Source organism: Nerophis lumbriciformis, linkage group LG11, assembly GCF_033978685.3.
Source record: "Nerophis lumbriciformis linkage group LG11, RoL_Nlum_v2.1, whole genome shotgun sequence".
Lineage (NCBI taxonomy): Eukaryota > Metazoa > Chordata > Actinopteri > Syngnathiformes > Syngnathidae > Nerophis > Nerophis lumbriciformis.
Window position 1 is genome coordinate 37938703 of NC_084558.2, and position 19625 is coordinate 37958327.

Consider the following 19625-nt stretch of genomic DNA (forward strand, 5'->3'; position numbering starts at 1 on the left):
ATGAATTACACAACGTACCAGATTCACTGGTTTTGGGTTTTATACATTTTCTAAAAACAGCACAACACTCTTGTCATAAAGTATAGAGAATCTCTGACAGGTGTTTTTGACATAGGTCCTAAAAACACCAATTACTGTATTTTGGAGTAGGTCCTTAAAAACCACATAGCGCTCCTGTCATATAGAGGATCTTTGACAAGCTTTTTAGCAGTTGGTGCCTAAAAACCACATAGCGCTCCTGTCATATAGAGGATCTTTGACAAGCATTTTGGCAGTTGGTGCATAAAAACCACATAGCGCTCCTGTCATATAGAGGATCTTTGATGAGCATTTTTGCAGTAGGTGCTTGAACACAGCAGAAGCGTGCCTGTCATTTAGAGAGGATCTTGCGTTTTTGCAGTAGGTGCTTAAAAACAGCAGAGCTCTCCTGTCATATAGAGAGGATCTTTGACAAGCATTTTTTATAGTAGGTCCCTAAGAACAGTAGAGCGCTCCTGTGATATAAAGGGTCTTTGACTAACATTTTTGCAGTAAGTGCTACAGCAGAGCGCTCCTGTCATACACTGCAGAGAGGATCTTTGACAGGCATTTTTGCAGTAAGTGCTTAACAACAGCAGAGCACTACCGTCATATAGAGGGGATCTTTGATTTACGTTTTAGTAGCACACTCCTGTGTTACAGAGAATCTTTGACAAGCATTTTTGCAGTGTGCTTAAAGGAGAAGTTGGAAATTCGTCTTTTCGAACTTAAGCATGTTTCTACAAAGTTGGATATTCGTGTTAAAAGTGTCCCAAATATCTAATCACAAAGTTCAGGCATTTAGACGTGAGTTTGCATAAAAGTTTTGAAAGTAACCCCTTTTTTCGCAGGGTTTGCCATGGCAAGCTTGATGTCCTTATTTGGACATTAAATTTAGCTCAGTGATTCTCAAACTGAGTTACACGTACTAGTGGTAGCCAAATAATCACTTAATCAAATATTCAAACACAGTGTTACTGTTCAAACTGTGTCTAATGTTACAGTGGCCAAAAATATGAAACATATGTATTAGAAAAAAACGTTTGCCATATTTTAATGCATAGTTGGGCCTACTACGCTACTGTATGTTAATGTTGGTCATTACGGTGGTTGTAGTGACTCCAAATTGCAGTAAGTGCTTAAAAACAGCAGTGGGATCATGTCATACAGAGAGGATCTTTGATTTACATGTTTGCAGTAAGTGCTTACAAACAGCAGTGGGATCATGTCATACAGAGAGGATCTTTGATTTACATTTTTGCAGTAAGTGCTTACAAACAGCACTGCGATCCTGTTGTATAGAGAGGATCTTTGACTTGCGTTTTTGCAGTAGGTCCTTAAAAATAGATGAGCGCTCCGGTCATTTAGAGAATATCTTTGACTTGCGTTTTTGCAGTAGGTGCTTAAAAACAGCAGAGCGCTCCTGTTATGAGAGAATCTTTGACTTGCATTTTTTGCTGTAGGTCCTTAAAAACAGCACAGTGCTCCTGTCACAGAGAATGGATGTGCTTCAAGGATTTTTGCAGTAGGTGCTTAAAAACAGCAGTGGGATCATGTCATACAGAGAGGATCTTTGATTTACATTTTTGCAGTAAGTGCTTACAAACAGCAGTGCGATCATGTTGTATAGAGAGGATCTTTGACTTGCGTTTTTGCAGTAGGTCCTTAAAAATAGATGAGCGCTCCGGTCATTTAGAGAATATCTTTGACTTGCATTTTTGCTGTAGGTCCTTAAAAACAGCACAGTGCTCCTGTCACAGAGAATGGATGTGCTTCAAGGATTTTTGCAGTAGGTGCTTAAAAACAGCAGTGTGATCATGTCATATAGAGAGGATCTTTGACTTATGTTTTTGCAGTAAGTGCTTAAAAACAACAGTGCGGTCATGTCATATAGAGAGGATCTTTGACTTACATTTTTTCAGTAAGTGCTTAAAAACAGCAGTGCGATCATGTCGTATTGAGAGGATCTTTGACTTACATTTTTGCAGTAAGTGCTTAAAAACAGCAGTGCGATCATGTCATATAGAGAAGATCTGTGACATACATTTTTTCAGTAAGTGCTTAAAAACAGCAGTGCGATCACGTCGTATAGAAAGGATCTTTGACTTACGATTTTGCAGTAAGTGCTTAAAAATAGCAGTGCGATCATGTCATATAGAGAGGATCTTTGACTTACATTTTTGCAGTAAGTGCTTAAAAACAGCAGTGCAATCATGTCACATAGAGAGGATCTTTGACTTACATTTTTTCAGTAAATGCTTAAAAACAGCAGTGCGATCATGTCAATATAGAGGATCTTTGACTTATGTTTTTGCAGTACGTGCCTACAAACAGCAGTGCGATCATGTCGAGGATCTTTGACTTACATTTTTGCAGTAAGTGCTTAAAAACAGGGGTTTGATGATTTCATATAAAGACGATCTTTGACTTACATTTTTGCAGTAAGTGCTTAAAAACATCAGTGCGATCACGTCATATAGAGAGGATTTTTGACTATTGTTTTTGCGGTAATTGTTTAAAAACAGCAGAGTGCTCCTATTATAGAAAATAGTGGTCCCTAACTCCCCTACCAGTCTGCAAAGACATTTGTTTGATTTTTTTTTTTTGTCTTTTTGGTATTTCCACTTCCGCCCAAGCGTCACACCATCGCACTGGATTGAGCCTCCATCATAGCTAGCAAAATGAGTTTTAGGGAAACAAGGACTCTGATTCTGCATAAAGGTGAGTTTATTTCGGTGTGATAATACTGTAGTAATTGATGCAATACTTGAAAACTGTAATAGTTTCCCCCCAGTCCTTGGAGCCGATCTTTGGGTTTAAAAAGGTTGAGGACCACTAATGTAGAGGATCTTTATGTGTGTCGAAATAGTACATTATTTTGCTTTTAAACTGGTTTTTTTTGTAATAAATGATTTTTAAGGGAGAAATCGAGCCGTTTGCACACCAAATAGCCTAATAAAAATATGGATTTGAACAATGAAAGCTGCTACTGCTCAGACAAGATTTCATAGTGAAAACCAAGCCCTCCAGATAGTACTTCAACAATAGAAAAATGAGGTGTAGCATCAAGCGTGTAGTAGACAGTAAGAAAATGAGGTTTCTTAATAGGAATTATTGACCCAGTTAGCGAGCTGTGCCGCAAGAGACCTTCTTCTGCTCTCCACTACAAATGAGTTTCAACCTGTAGGGGAAGTCCTTGGACCCTCTCCCAGCTCGCCATGTCCCAGAAAAAAGCAGCCTGGAGTATCTTTACAGACTGTCCAGAACAAGTATGTGAAGCGGGAAAAAAAGGCACTGGCATTGCCGTGAACTCACATGGAGGATCCTTGGCGATCTTGAAAACCTGCTGAGGCCCTGCAGAGAAGAAAAATAAGTAAATTACAGCCTGCAAGGGATAGCCCACAATTTATTGTATTCGCACATGAGCAATGTTTTAAATTTTATCTGCCGAAACAAAATGACCTTTGACTTAAGAAAACTAACATAATATTAATAAAAAACGAAAAATTATATACAATACTGATATGACTTCTAGTACTAAAAAACCCTACTGTTGGCAAAATAAGCCAAAATTAAATAACACATTTTTCGTACATTATTGCAAAAAAAACCTAAAGGTCAAATAAAATATTAATAATAATGATAAAAATACTACTACTACTACTACTAATAATAATAAATTACTAGCTTAACAGGATATAATGAACTTAACATCAATAAAAATGATATATATATTTTAAATAAACCCTAAAATGTATATACCGTATACCTAAATACTATGACATGATTGTTATGGAAGACATGATTATTTTTGTTAATATATTCCAAAATGAGCTAAAATAACCAATTGACATTTTGGAATAAAAAAAATAAAAAAACTGAATGGTATATACATACTTTCTCTTAATAATAATAATAATAATAATAATAATAATAATAATAATAATAATAATAATAATAACAGCAAAAAAAAGCAATATTTTTGGTCAAAACATGCCAAAACCAGCAAAATAACTCATGGATGTGTTGTAATTAAAAAAAGAATGGTATATAATTACTGCATCTTAATGATAATAATAATAGTAATATTAATAAGAATTATAATAATAGTAGCACAATAAAATAAAATAAATGTTTAAATATATATTCGGACGGCGTGGCGAAGTTGGTAGAGTGGCCGTGCCAGCAATTGGATTGTTGCTGGTTACTGGGGTTCAATCCCCACCTTCTACCAGCCTAGTCACGTCCGTTGTGTCCTTGGGCAAGACACTTCACCCCTTGCTCCTGATGGCTGCTGGTTAGCGCCTTGCATGGCAGCTCCCGCCATCAGTGTGTGAATGTGTGTGTGAATGGGTGAATGTGGTAATACTGTCAAAGCGCTTTGAGTACCTTGAAGGTAGAAAAGCGCTATACAAGTATAACCCATTTATTATGCAATGCGTCTCCCATAATAATGTGACCTCGGACTATGTTAAGGTAACGTGCGGAGTTCCTCAGGGTTCGGTTCTTGGCCCTGCACTCTTTAGTATTTACATGCTGCCGCTAGGCGACATCATACGCAAATACGGTGTTAGCTTTCATTGTTATGCTGATGACACCCAACTCTACATGCCCCTAAAGCTGACCAACACGCCGGATTGTAGTCAGCTGGAGGCGTGTCTTAATGAAATTAAACAATGGATGTCCGCTAACTTCTTGCAACTCAACGCCAAGAAAACGGAAATGCTGATTATCGGTCCTGCTAAACACCGACATTTATTTAATAATACCACCTTAACATTTGACAACCAAACAATTACACAAGGCGAATCAGTAAAGAATCTGGGTATTATCTTCGACCCAACTCTCTCGTTTGAATCACACATTAAGAGTGTTACTAAAACGGCCTTCTATCATCTCCGTAATATCGCTAAAATTCGTTCAATTTTATCCACTAGCGACGCTGAGATCATTATTCATGCGTTCGTTACGTCTCGTCTCGACTACTGTAACGTATTATTTTCGGGTCTCCCTATGTCTAGCATTAAAAGACTACAATTGGTACAAAATGCGGCTGCTAGACTTTTGACAAGAACAAGAAAGTTTGATCATATTACGCCTATACTGGCTCACCTGCACTGGCTTCCTGTGCACTTAAGATGTGACTTTAAGGTTTTACTACTTACGTATAAAATACTACACGGTCTAGCTCCGTCCTATCTTGTCGATTGCATTGTACCATATGTCCCGGCAAGAAATCTGCGTTCAAAGAACTCCGGCTTATTAGTGATTCCCAGAGCCCCAAAAAAGTCTGCGGGCTATATAGCGTTTTCTATTCGGGCTCCAGTACTATGGAATGCCCTCCCGGAAACAATTAGAGATGCTACCTCAGTAGAAGCATTTAAGTCCCATCTTAAAACTCATTTGTATACTCTAGCCTTTAAATAGCCCCCCTGTTAGACCAGTTGATCTGCTGTTTCTTTTCTTTTCTCCTCTGCTCCCCTCTTCCTTGTGGGGGGGGGGGGGGGGGGGGGGGGGGGGGGGGGGGGGGGGGGGGGGGGGGGGGGGGCACAGGTCCGGTGGCCATGGATGAAGTGCTGGCTGTCCAGAGTCGGGACCCGGGTGGACCGCTCGCCTGTGCATCGGCTGGGAACATCTCTGCGCTGCTGACCCGTCTCCGCTCGGGATGGTGTCCTGCTGGCCCCACTATGGAATGGACTCTTACTATTATGTTGGATCCACTATGGACTGGACTCTCACAATATTATGTCAGACCCACTCGACATCCATTGCATTCGGTCTCCCCTAGAGGGGGGGGGGTTACCCACATATGCGGTCCTCTCCAAGGTTTCTCATAGTCATTCACATCGACGTCCCACTGGGGTGAGTTTTTCCTTGCCCTTATGTGGACTTTGTACCGAGGATGTCGTGGCTTGTGCAGCCCTTTGAGACACTTGTGATTTAGGGCTATATAAATAAACATTGATTGATTGATTATTATCATTTATCTCTGTAAAGGTCAAACTTTTGGTCAAACAATTCTAAAACCAGCAAAATAACCCATTAATTTTTATTGGGTAATAAAAAAAAACCCGTAAATGGTATATAATTACTGTGTCTTAATAATAATAACAACATTTTAAAAATATCTCGATATGAAGAGAGAATTTCTGGTCAATATATGCCAAAACTAGCAAAATAACCCATTAACTTTTTTGTAATTTCTTGCGAAGAATCCAGAGAAAGATATCTAAAATAACTATAACAAAATAACAATAACAAGAAAATCACCTTTGTAAAGACAACATTTTCAAAAACAACTAAGTGAAAATTCTAATTTAAGTAAAAAACAACAACAATATTGTACCTAATTATGTTTTTATAAGTTGATACTCTTGACTTAGTACTTTTTAGAACAAGTACAACAGTATGAGAGTATTTGCTGCTGAGCACGAGACAGAGGGGGACACATCTTGTCGTGTCTTTTGACAGCAGGAGACGACTTCTCGAAAAGTCAAGTGTCCCCGCAGCTCCGTGGACTTTTTATTAATAACCACAAAGTGGTGTAAATAGAACGTCCTTATCCCTTAGAGGGGGGCGAACACCACCAGTGCCCCACATTGTAAAGTGGGACTTCAGTGTCAGTCATAGTTGTACGCATATACTCGCATTTGATATTCTTCCCTACGCTGAAACTCCGGTGTGGGTCGACATGTGCTTCTTAGCTTTGTGTTGTAGTTGACAAAGCAAATGTTTATTAGGGCCATTACTAATAATATACAGTACATCTTGGTAATTCATTAATTGAAATTAAATGGACATAAGCTGCAGGCCGGAAATGGACCCCTTTAAGTCGTGTAAGAATTGTTGTGTAGCCACCTTCACTAAACATGGCAGCCGTTCACAGAGAGCTCTCGTGGGGGGCACTGAACGCCACATCTCCCACCACCTTGTTCTTTAGACGTCAGGGCGCGACACCGGCGCCAAGCGGAAGGTTTGACGTTCGCACGCAGTCTTTCCCCCTTCTCCAAATTCTTTTCCCAAAACAAATAAATCACAGCGGAACTAATAAGAGGCGGCTTTATCATCAGCGACACTTCAAAGTCAGCTTGAAGCCGGGACTTAAGGGTTTTATTGACGCTAAAAATAATAAAAACAAGGTTTCATCTGCCAGCTTGGACCCCCATGCTGTATTAGGATTCTTGCAATCTGCTTGCGAGGCTATATTGAGCGGACTAAGTGCTGCACAAACTGGACGTCATCGTCCGAGTGTAACTCCTGCCCTTGAACACGAACAAGCCCAAAGCACCCACTGTGTCGGCGAAGGAGGAGACCATGGGATGTTGGCATGGCGGAGTCCTGTTTCTCTTTTTTTCCCCCCTCAAACTGTGAACAGATGGCAGGAGAGAAGTTGGATGCTAGAGCAGCATCAACTTCTGAGGATGCTCTGTTAAAAATATGTGAGGGATTATTTTGTGACCCACCGGATCCAGCAGACGGCACTGTGGTAAAAAAAAATATATCGTTTCTACAAGGTTGTGACTCAAACACCAAAGTAGTGCGAGTAAAACAGCCACAATTTATTACATTTACAGCGTGTATATCAGTGGTCCCCAACCTTTTTGTAGCTGCGAACCGGTCAACATTTTTTTCCCGTTTTTTTTCATAAAGAAATACAATCATGTGTGCTTACTGACTGTATCCCTGCAGACTGTATTGATCTATATTGATATATAATGTATATATTGTGTTTTTTATGTTGATTTAATAAAAAAATAATTTATTTATTTAATTATTTTTTTTAATTTCTTGTGCGGCCCGGTACCAATCGGTCCGCGGTTGGGGACCACTGGTGTATATGAAGCGATTGGCCCCAAACAATATGAAGTTTTGTTAAATGTAGTTGCAACGTAAAATAAAATAATTATATATTAGGGCTGTCAAAAATGTATTTATAAATATATATATTTACATACATACATATATTTGTAAATATACATATATAAATATGGATAGGCTCCAGCACCCCCCACGACCCCGAAAGTGACAAGCGGTAGACAATGGATGGATGGATATAAATATACATACATATATACATATGTATATTTATCATATACATACATACATATATATTTTTTTATAAATATACATATATAAATATACATACATATAAATATGTAAATAAGGATATATATATATATAAATATACATACATACATAAATATATATATATATAGCAATTCTCTGAGAATAATACACAACTCACAAAATGTTTTTTCTGTGATGACTGTGTCAGAAGTAGACATGCACTCTACTGAGGTGGCAAGTTATGATGCGTTCAGTTTATCACAGCATCAAGCAAACAATCGGAAAATTCCCGTCATATCAATTCCTAGATATGGTCGAAATTATTTAAAGTGCACTACGCATAATAAACGCAACATTATTAATATTGCTACTACGGATAATTTCAACAAAAACTCCTCAAAACAGCCCACTACCTATAGTATGGGCTTTTTAAACATAAGATCATTATCTTCCAAAACGTTATTAGTTAATGAGGTCATTAGAGACAATAATCTTGACGTCGTTGGTCTCGCCGAGACCTGGCTCAAACCAGACGATTTTTTTGCGCTGGATGAGGCGTCTCCTCCTGGCTATGCGGGAGCGCATATTGCCCGTCCCATTAAAAGGGGTGGGGGAGTCGCACTCATATACAACAAAAACTTTAACCTTACCCCTAACCTAAATAATAAATATAACTCGTTTGAGGTGCTTACTATGAGGTTTGTCACACCGCTGCCTCTCCACCTGGCTGTTATCTACCGCCCCCCAGGGCCCTATTCGGACTTCATCAGTGAATTCTCAGAGTTCGTTATGGGGGGGGTTACCCACATATGCGGTCCTCTCCAAGATTTCTCATAGTCATTCACATCGACGTCCCACTGGGGTGAGTTTTTCCTTGGCCTTATGTGGGCTCTGTACCGAGGATGTCGTTGTGGCTTGTGCAGCCCTTTGAGACACTTGTGATTTAGGGCTATATAAATAAACTTTGAGTGATTGATTGATTGATATATATATATATATACTGTATATATATATATATATATGTATATATATATATATATATATATAAATAAATAAAGATATACATAAAGATTTATTGATATATAAAAGCATGTCTCTGTTGTTCAGGGCCAATAAACAGGTGGTTGTTCGATACCTCATCTTGGCTGCCCTCCCGGAGGTTGTAGGTCAGGTTGTTGTGGATGTCAGAGGCAAACACGCTGGCGTACTCAGGGTAAAGGTCCAGCACCTCCCTCAGCCCGCGCACGCTGATGTACTGGAGGTCGCAGTACGTAAGGGCCTTCACGTCGGCGTTGGTCTTGATCACCTGATCGGTTCCAGGAAGGTCAGAGCCTATCAGGTCCCCTTTTCCTTAAAAACATAACACATGCTTGCTCATATTTACATTATATTCCATTTAAATGTCAAACAAAGTCAGTTTTTAACTGATTAATTCTTTACTAACGTTTCACTGACTAATTCATAATTTCTTAAAGCCAATCAAATAATATAAAAAAATATGATTTAAAAAAAGTATTGTTAAAAGAAGTGATATTAAAGAGACGTATAATAAAACATATAAATATTATTTAAAATCATGAACAAAATCAATATAGTCTTTGGAGTTATACACTACTATAAAAATGACAGTAACTCTCTGGGGACATCCATCCATCCATTTTCTACCGCTTCTCCCTCTCGCAGGGGTGGCTGGAGCCTATCCCAGCTGCATTCGGGCAGAAGGCAGGGTACACCCTGGACAAGTCAGCACCTCATCATTTAATTTTAATTATCTTCAAAGCCAAACAGAGCATTAAAGTCTTTAAGGTTTGAAAGGCATGAAATCCATCCATCAATCCATTTTCTACCGCTTGTCCCGTTCGGGGTCGCGGGGGGTGCTGGAGTCTATCTCATTTGCATTCTGGCGGAAGGCGGGGTACACCCTGGACAAGTCGCTACCTCATCGCAGGGCCAACACAGATGGACACATTTTCTTAATAAATCTCTCCAAAATACTTTGGTCCTTAACAAAAATATCAACTATGTAATTTTTTTTTATTTGGACCCTTTTAAAGCACTCTCAAACAGACAATGTCACAGGTTTAAATCAGTAAAATAACATGTTATGCAAATGTGTACTTATTGAAAACTGTGACATCATTTGATCATGCTTGGTATCATCGTACATGTTTGGTATGTTTGTTTATGGCTGAAGTTGATAAAAAAAAATCTTAAATGTTTAATGGTCTTTGAAAAATGAAGGTCTTCTATGTCCTGTTTGGCTGCAGGGATATTCATCAATTTAATTTTAAAAACTTTATTTGGCAATTAAAGGTAAAAAGTCATTATAATTTAGAAATGTAACATAAAAAAATCCTCTTAGGAAAATTCTGTTTAATGCAGTAACACAATAAAAATTATGGCCAAAATACAGCAAACATTTGCTGAAAGGACAAAAAAGTCAGCCTTTTTTCCCCTGAGGTTTAAATATTACATTATTTTGATTAAATAGATGAAAAATAAATAAATAAAAGTTACCTATTAAGTGTTACTGCATTAATGTTATTAGTATAATAAAATAATAATCCGTCCATCCATTTTGTACCGCTTGTCCCGTTCGGGGTCACGGAGGGTGCTGGAGCCTATCCCAGCTGCATTGGTATAATAATAAAAATAACTGGTTTTAGTCAAATTATCAAAATAAAAAGTAAATTAAAAAAGCAGAGAATTTACTTTTAAGAAAATAAGAAAAATGCAATATATTAAGTGTAACTGCATTAATGATACTAGTATAATAAAATAATAGTATAATACTAAAAAATAACTGGTTTTAGTCAAATTATTAAAATAAAAAGAAGTAAATAAAAAAAGTACAGAGAATTTACTTTTAAGAAAATAAGAAACATGCAATATATTAAGTGTTAATGCATTAATGGTACAAGTATAATAAAATAATAGTATAATAATAAAAAATAACTAAATAAAAATAAGTAAATGAAAAAAGCACAGAGAATTTACTTTTGATAAAATAAGAACAATTCAATAAACAGTATGTTTATAACACTATGACCCGGATAACCAATTATAGTATGACAGTCTGTAATTGTCTGATCATGGCAGGTCATGATTCATTCATTATTGCACATGAGGGATGGCCGCATGATACATTGTATTATTGCGTGTGATTAGGTTACCTAATTATAATAACATCCATTTGGATGCACACGTGTGATCGGATTACCAACCCAGTATGGCCAGCACCATGCCGTCCTTCAGCACCTCCAAAGAACCGGAGCAGACAAAGTAGTTGGCGTGCAGCGCGTCCCCCTGGCGGATGAGGTACTCCCCGGGGACACAGAAGGAGGTTTTGATGTGGAGGGAGAGCGAGCGCAGGCATCCTCGGCTGGCGCCCTTAAACACGGGCAGCTGCAGGATGTCTTTGTTCAGGTGCATGGCGATGTCGGCCCGCAGCTCGTCGGGGAAGTCGTGGAGGAGCTGGAATGCAGAGGGCAACACAGCGAGATTGGAGTTTAGGGAGTGGACGGTCAGCTGCTTGCCACTTTACAACTACAGTACATGTACAAACACACGTACTGTTACGCCTCCGTCAGATAGCGTTCACCTACGCCATCTAGTGGCTGTGAGTTGGGATGACATCAAACGGAATGGGAGTCATACCTCGTTGGCGTCTATCCCGTTGTTGACCGACCACGTTGTCTGGAAGTACTCAAGCATGCGCTGCTTGAGCTGCTGAGGCAGCCCATGGACGCGGATGAAGTCCTTCAGGTCCTTCATGCGCGTGTGGTAAAGCGAGCGCCGCGAGTACATCCTCTGGATGATGGCCGTCACGTTCCCGAAGACCAGGGCGTGCATCAACGCTGTGGGAATAGCAGCAAAACAATTTGAAGCTCCTTCCACCTGCATGTTATTCCATACGAGGCTTTCGGCATACCGCCGATGAGCATGGTGCAGATGGAGAAGATCTTCTCGGCGTCCGTGTTGGCGCACACGTTGCCAAAGCCGACGCTGGTCAGGCTGCTGAGGGTGAAGTAGAGGGCGGCGATGTACGAGCTGCGCACCGACGGGCCGCCGACCGTGTTGTTGACGTACGGCATCTCCAGGCGTTTGCCCAGCTCATGGAGCCATCCTTGGGGAAAAAACGGGAGGACAACATGGTGACAAGAACTAAATCATCCAGACCAGAGATAAATTGTAATATTATGTTTATCTTACCTAAAAATAAATATATTTATTAATTTAAAAAAAATAAAAAAATGTTTACTATAATTTGCTAAAAACATCAAAATTAATTGTATTTTTATTTGAATTTTTCTGACTCCTTAAAATAAACATATTTGAAATAATTCATTTTAAATGATCATAATCAACGTTCCCTCTAAGGTGCGCGCCTGCGCAATTGCGCACTGCTCAAGCGTCCTCTGCACAGAGCAAATATATGCCGCGCACCAAATCAAATCCCATCTGAATTCTAAACAAAATAAACACATTTATTCTGTGTAATTTTGCAATGCAACTCTGAGTGACAGTGACAACAAGCGGCCCTAACGGTGTTCGTCAACACCGTTCAATTATTGTAACGTCTATCGAGATGCTTCGAGGACAGGAATTATTTCGATCACTTTATTGAGCAAAACTGTTTATATTCGGCCATAACCACACCAAAAACATGAGTAAAAAACTTCTATCTCGAAAAACTAGTCATTTTCTGCCGTACAAACCAGGCCAAAACCAACTTGTCATCCGTCACCAACACGCATACCACTCAGCCACTGGTGCGTTTATGGCCACACAAAAAGTCGGACAACTCATACACCACACAAAGTTACACTATGACTCCTCAGTCATACGTGTGCTTATTCTACTGTCATTTATTATTAATTTTTAATTTATTTATATAAATCATGGAATGCTGTTACTAGAGAAAGTTACAGGAATGCACACTTCATCCTATGCTTACATTTCATTGTGCAACATGAGGATGTTTAAAAGGAACTAAATGTGATCTCTGAAAGGGGTACAAATGATTTCCAAAGCAGGACCCCCACCCAGACATATTGTACAATACTAAGCCATAGCTTATGAAAAACAAGATTTCTTTTATTTTCATTCACGTGGGCCAAATCACTAATATTACTAAATAATCTCATGAAAATGACTCCTCTCATTTGAGTGTTATTATAAAAGATTGGTTTGAGACAGGTGTGCTGCTGGTATTGCCACGTGTGATGTTGCTCACATGTGCTCCACTGAATGCTCAGGGAGTTTTTGTGTTTGCTCAGACACATGAACAATTAGAGGGAACATTGATCATAATAATTAATTTAAAATGATCATATTTAATTATTAAAATACTTGCTTGTTTATCAACAACTTTAGCATTTTATTCATTACATTTTGAAGCTCTCAGAAGCCAAGTTATGTTATATTCCTTAAGATTTATTTATGCAAGTTTGAAGTATCAATTACCTAAACACAGTTTTGTTTGCATATTTCAGGATGTAGATTTACTGCAAAAAAATATTTGATCTTTATGGTAGTATTTATTTATTTAAATGTTTTAAATATTTTTAGAATTTTTACATGGAAAAGGAAAATAAAATACTCCACAATGTAAGGTTTACACAATTTTTTCACGAGTAATGTAAACTGTCTTTGTATCCCTATGCAATAATCAAATACATATTAATCGTGATTTTTTTTTAAATAGGGCTGCAATAATTAATGTATTATTCAACTATAAAAAAGTGTTGATTTAAATTCCGTTGCTTCGATTAATCGTTTAATGAGTGTAACTAATAAAAATGTATCAAATCCAGACCGCATGGAGTGCGCAGAACTTTAAAAACGCAGAGATAGTTTTTGCATGGCCGCTGCAATGGAGCAGACAAACAAGAGCGTTGATGACCTGTGTAGGGATGAACAGTGAATATTTTTATTTTTAATCCTTTATTTTCTAACAATTCACACATGTTAATAGTGAACATTCAATAATGTGCATTTGTTAGAAAAATAGTAATCAGCATAATCAACTAATTTTCTTTAAATTCGTATTAAGGCGATGAAGTGTGTTTATCTGATTATTAATCAAACAAACTAATCGATAGATCACTTGATTACTACAATATTAGATAAATTGTCAAATGTAATAAAATACAATAATTGTGGGTATAATAGAGATACTTTTTTTACAGGCTACTGAAAGCCAAAGGTCCTATAATACTCACCTATGTCCCAGGAGTCGCTGGTCTCGATCTCCTTGCGTCCAATCATGTACCAGATGCAGGCCATCCAGTGCGCCAACAGGGCGAACACAGACATGAGGAGAGTCAGCACCATGGCGCTGTACTGCGAGTAGCGGTCCAGTTTCTGGAGCAGGCGAAGGAGCCTCAGCAAACGTACCGTCTTGAGCAAGTGGACCAGCGAGGTCTGTTTTGGAAGAAGACGTTTCAAAAAGAAAAAGAAAAAAAGGCATCCTTGACATCTGCTTACTGGCATTACTGGTTGAAGGCAACTGACCACTGTGATGTTGAAGGCATACAGCAAATCAAAGGGCAGAGCGGCCACCAAATCCACGAAGAACCAAGTCGTGGCGTAGTGAATGCAAATTGAGCGTGACTGGTACACCACCTGGCCCGACTGGCTCACAAATGTGGTACGGAAATTTAGGATAATGTCTGCAAGAGTGAAAACAAAATGATGAATAGTTAAATATACCAGTATGTGCATTATTTAAGGTTTCATTTACACAGATTTAATGCATATGTATAAATTGATCCATCAGCGTAGCTTAAAAACACACACTCACTGGCCACAACATTAGGTACACCTGCAACATCAAATGGGATCCATGAAAATAACTAACTTTTTTTTAATCCAGTTATTATTGGTATAGAAGTGCAATGCATCATTAAACATTTCTAATGCTTTTCCCCTGTCATGCTAAATATTAATACCAAATTTGAATAAAATGAATATTATATCATTGTTATACTAATAACAATTTAAAACATATAACCTAAAGTATTTTTTTAAATAAGATATTTTAAAATATCAAATATTGATTACAAAACAATTATCTGTAATAGCGAAATGAAATAAACTAAAAACATATATTTGTAAAATTAAAACTGTATTAAATACTGCAATATTTTTTGCATTAATTTAAGTCATTTTTTACGAGTTATGAGGTTCTTTATATTTTTTTATCAATAATAAAAAAATATGAATATAATTATGCATCAGCAAATATGTATTATAATAATAATAATTTAAAAATAGTAATAAAATATTGATCAATACAATAAAATAATTAATAAAACAATAGAAATAATCATGTAAAAATAAAATAAGAATACAATTTAAAAACATCGAATAGAATTTTAGGGACTGCAATATTTTTAAAATATATTTGTTCAATTTGAGTAAAATAAACCTGACTATTTGTAATTAAAGCACAATCTTTTACAAAATTCAAAAATCAAGTCAAATAAAATCCATTTTAAATGACAATTGTCTTTGTAAAAAGATTATTTTTGATACATTACACATGCACGTCTGGTTACGTCAGGTTAAAAGTACACTCATGGCGTTGACAACAGTGTGTACAGACTGATCCCCAGGGTGCGAGAGGAAGGAGTCATCGGGTGGCACCCAGGTGGTCCGTAGGGGGACTACGTAGCCCATGTTGCTTGGGAATGAGAGCTCTTCCTAGGGAAAAAGGATGCTGGAGTTGACATAGCTGGAAGCTAAAAACCCAAACTCACCGATGATGAAGAGCATTTCCACCGCAATGTCGCTCACGATAGTGGAGCGCGCCGCCGTCACTGTGTCGTGGTACGGTGTGAAGCTGACGTTGTACGGTACGGTGACGGCCACGTAGAAGGTGGCGAGGAGGATGAGCCAGTCCCACAGCGCTTTGGACACACTGTAGTGCAGCAGGATGAAGCGGGACTTCTGCACTGCCGCCACCTTGTACTCCGGTACTGAGGGCTTGTCAATGATGCTCTAAACAAAATAGACCACATCAAGTACAATTTAATGAGATAACAATAATACATACTGCAATTTTGCCCTAAAAACTACAAATGTATGGCTGCAGATGACCACAATGTATCCCACCGGGCATATTTCGAATGCGAAACACAGGGCTTTCATTCTATGCTTTTCCCAATTATTAAGTTTTACTCATGTTAAAGTTAAAGTACCAATGATTGTCACACACACACACTAGGTGTGGTGAAATTTGTCCTCTGCATTTGACCCAACCCCTTGATCACCCCCTGGGAGGTGAGGGGAGCAGTGGGCAGCAGCGGTGCCACGCCCGGGAATCATTTTTGGTGATTTAACCCCCAATTCCAACCCTTGATGTTGAGTGCCAAGCAGGGAGGTAATGGGTCCCATTTTTATAGTCTTTGGTATGACTCGGTCGGGGTTTGAACTCACAACCTACCGATCTCAGGGTGGACACTCTAACCACTAGGCCACTGAGTTGGGGAGTCAATTAGAGGTGAAATGCACATTTGGGGCAGTGCCTCACTTGCTCCATCAGATAACCAAAAAAAAAGAAAAACAAACTGTGTATGTTAACTAGATGAGGCAATTCTTGAAGAAATTGTGTGAGAATGCTCCAATGCTGAAGTTGAACTGAAATGCTGAAAGAATATAGTATGAATGTAAGAATAGTCTGAATGTTGAAGAGTTTGAATTTCCAGGAAAACCGGAATTTGGTTTGAAACTTGGGAAACTGTTAGTTTGAATGTCCAGGATGAGTGGAATGTGTTGATGTTGGAATGGTTTGAATAGGTTGAAAAATGTGGGAATTGTGCAACTTTGAAAAATGTCCCATTCATTTCAATGGGAACTTCCTGGAAATTTGGGAAAAGCGGGATTTTTTTGTGAAAATGATTAATAGCATGAATGTCCTGAATGAGCTGAATTGGTTGGTGTTGTAATTGTTTAAATCGTTTAAGAAACATTGAAGTAGTAACAGTTTTTTAATTGACATATATTATTACAGAATTTCGTGAAAACCGGGAATTTTTCAAGTTCTTAAACCAACTCGGTTTTTTGTCCTGAATAAGAGGAATGATTTGACAGTGGAACGGTTGAAGTGGGTGTAAAAATGTGAAAGGAGTCATCGCATTAAGAAAGGTTGCAAATAGGGTTAGGAAAAAAAACAGGAATTCCTGGAAATTTGTTGAATGTGGAAAAATGGTTGTTTGAATTTCCAGGATGAATTGAATGTGTTGAAGGTGGAATGGTTTTAATCGGTTGAAAAATGTGGAAATGGTGAAAGTTTGAAAAATGGATAATTAATTTTGAATGGGGAAAATGTCACTAAAACTGTGAATTTTAGGAAATCCGGGAATTTTTTTTATGATTGTTGAAAAGGAGCACACAATTTCTGAACAGGCTGAAAATGTTGAAGTTGTAACGATTTGAATCGGATAAAAAAATGTGGGAGTTGTGGAACTTTGAAAAATGTCAGATTCATTTCAATGGGAATTTCATGAAAATTTGGGAATTCTGGGAAAATAGAGATTTCTTTAGAAACTGGTAAAAAATGTGAATGTTCTGAATGAATGGTTGGTGTTGGATTTTTTCAAAACGGCCGAGGAATGTTGAAGTTTTTAATTCAGAAATTGTATTACGGAATACCTGGAATTTCGGGAAAATCTGGAATTTTTACCGTTCAAAAAACAACTTTGTTTTTTTGTCCTGATTAAGAGGAATGTTTTGACAGTGGAACGGTTGAAGTGGTTTGAAAAATGTTGGAGGAGTAGTCAACAAAAAAAAGGGTGAAAACAGGGTTTGAAAAATTCTGGGAATTCCTGGAATTTTTTTTAACTTGGAAAAATTATCATTTGAATGTCCAGGATGAGTGGAATATGTTGAAGGTGGAATGGTTTGAATCGGTTGAAAAAGGTGGAAGTTTGAAAAATGGCCAATTCATTTTGAATGGGAAAAATGTCCCAGTAAACCTGGAATTCTGGGAAATCTGGGAATTTTGGGGAATTTTTCAAGGGAAATCCTGCCATTCCCGAATAGGCTGAACAGTTTGAAGTTGGAACGGTTTGAATTGGATAAAAAATGTGGAAGGTAGATCGCGCCAAAATCTGGAAAAGAAAAAGTAGAATAAATAGATGAATTTTGGTGTAGAAAACCATATGTGTGAATGCTTTGGAGCATTCACACAATTATTCCAGCCTGTATTTCAGAATATCAAGGAGTAGTATTTAGGCCAAATCTCCTTGTCCTTCCACTGGTTTGTGATGCAGTGGAACACCCTATCCCAAACGACTATTTCATAGAGGTTAGGGGAAACAGAACAATGCCCTATTAGCTCCTTTTGATGGCTCTTTGTTTTTTGTTTTTAAAACTTAAGTTTTAGTGTAGTCATAAATAACAAGTTTACTCATGTGATTAATCACAAAAATATATGCAGATTATTCAAGCAATTTATTTTGACCCCATACGCTCTTTTACCTTAACCGAGGATGGTAACCTGAAAGGGGGCAGGAGTTGTTGTACGGTCAGTCAAATTATGCAAGCAAGTGATGACTTGTGACAAATCTAAAAAAAAAAAAAAAAAATCATTTCACAGCACTACTTATTTTGTGCCATTATGTACAGTATGTGCAAGTCTCCCTGTAATGTTTGTCTGATCTTGAATGGGATTGTGCTGAAAATGTTTATTTCCCCTCGGGGATTAATAAAGTATTTCTGATTCTGATATTGCATGATGTGTTTATTTTTAGTTATTATAATCTCAAGTGGTGGTTAGAGTGTCCGCCCAGAGATCGGTAGGTCGTGAGTTCAAACCAAAGACTATTAAAAATGGGACCCATTACCTCCCTGCTTGGCACTCAGCATCAAGGGTTGGAATTGGGGGTTAAATCACCAAAATTATTCCTGAGCGCGGCTACCGCTGCTGCTCACCGCTCCCCTCACCTCCCAGGGGGAGGAATTAGAGGATGGATCAAATGCAGAGCTTAATTTTACCACAACTAGTGTGTGTGTGACTATCAGTGGTACTTTCACTGAAACTTTAATTTGTCCGGGGTGTACCTCGCCTTTCGCCCGAGTTGAGCTGGGATAGGCTCCAGCACTCCCCGCGACCTCGAGAGGGACAAGCGGTAGAAAATGGATGGATGGATGGATGGGTGCCTGTTGTCGCTCCCTGTCCTTGTCCACAACAACAACATTATATTAAGGATTGTTGCTAGGCCTGCTATTAGGCTACAATGTTATTTCAGTTGGAAAGTTTTTTTCGAAAGATTCTCATGAACTCTTTGTGCACATCATCCAAAAATGACGACTGCTTCGGCCGCAGTGCAACTAACAGCGAAAGCTTCCAACTGCCATCAACAGCTGCTGACACTCTAATGAGTGTTCAAGCAATGTCAACAAAAGCTGCTGCTGTTTTTTTCTCTCTCTTTCTCTCACTCCTTTTTAATTTGCCTTTCATCCCAGAGGTCACACAGCCCTGCCGACCTTTGGCAGGCAAACACATCCCGGTGATTAGAAAACCAAGAAGTTTG

At 38.3% G+C, this 19625-nt stretch overlaps 1 protein-coding gene across 1 annotated transcript in view; it reads right to left on the reverse strand.

Annotated features, from left to right (window-relative positions):
* kcnh4b (potassium voltage-gated channel, subfamily H (eag-related), member 4b) overlaps positions 1–19625 on the reverse strand; it is a 92211-nt gene that overhangs the window by 23614 nt on the left and 48972 nt on the right. Inside the window, exons 7-14 of the mRNA XM_061966662.2 lie at positions 15849–16089; positions 14602–14759; positions 14310–14511; positions 12017–12211; positions 11743–11942; positions 11310–11559; positions 9221–9435; positions 3334–3372 (exon numbers count right to left, since the gene is read on the reverse strand). Of these exons, the coding sequence (XP_061822646.1) occupies positions 3334–3372; positions 9221–9435; positions 11310–11559; positions 11743–11942; positions 12017–12211; positions 14310–14511; positions 14602–14759; positions 15849–16089 (1500 nt within the window). The remainder of the gene's footprint in view (positions 1–3333; positions 3373–9220; positions 9436–11309; positions 11560–11742; positions 11943–12016; positions 12212–14309; positions 14512–14601; positions 14760–15848; positions 16090–19625) is intronic.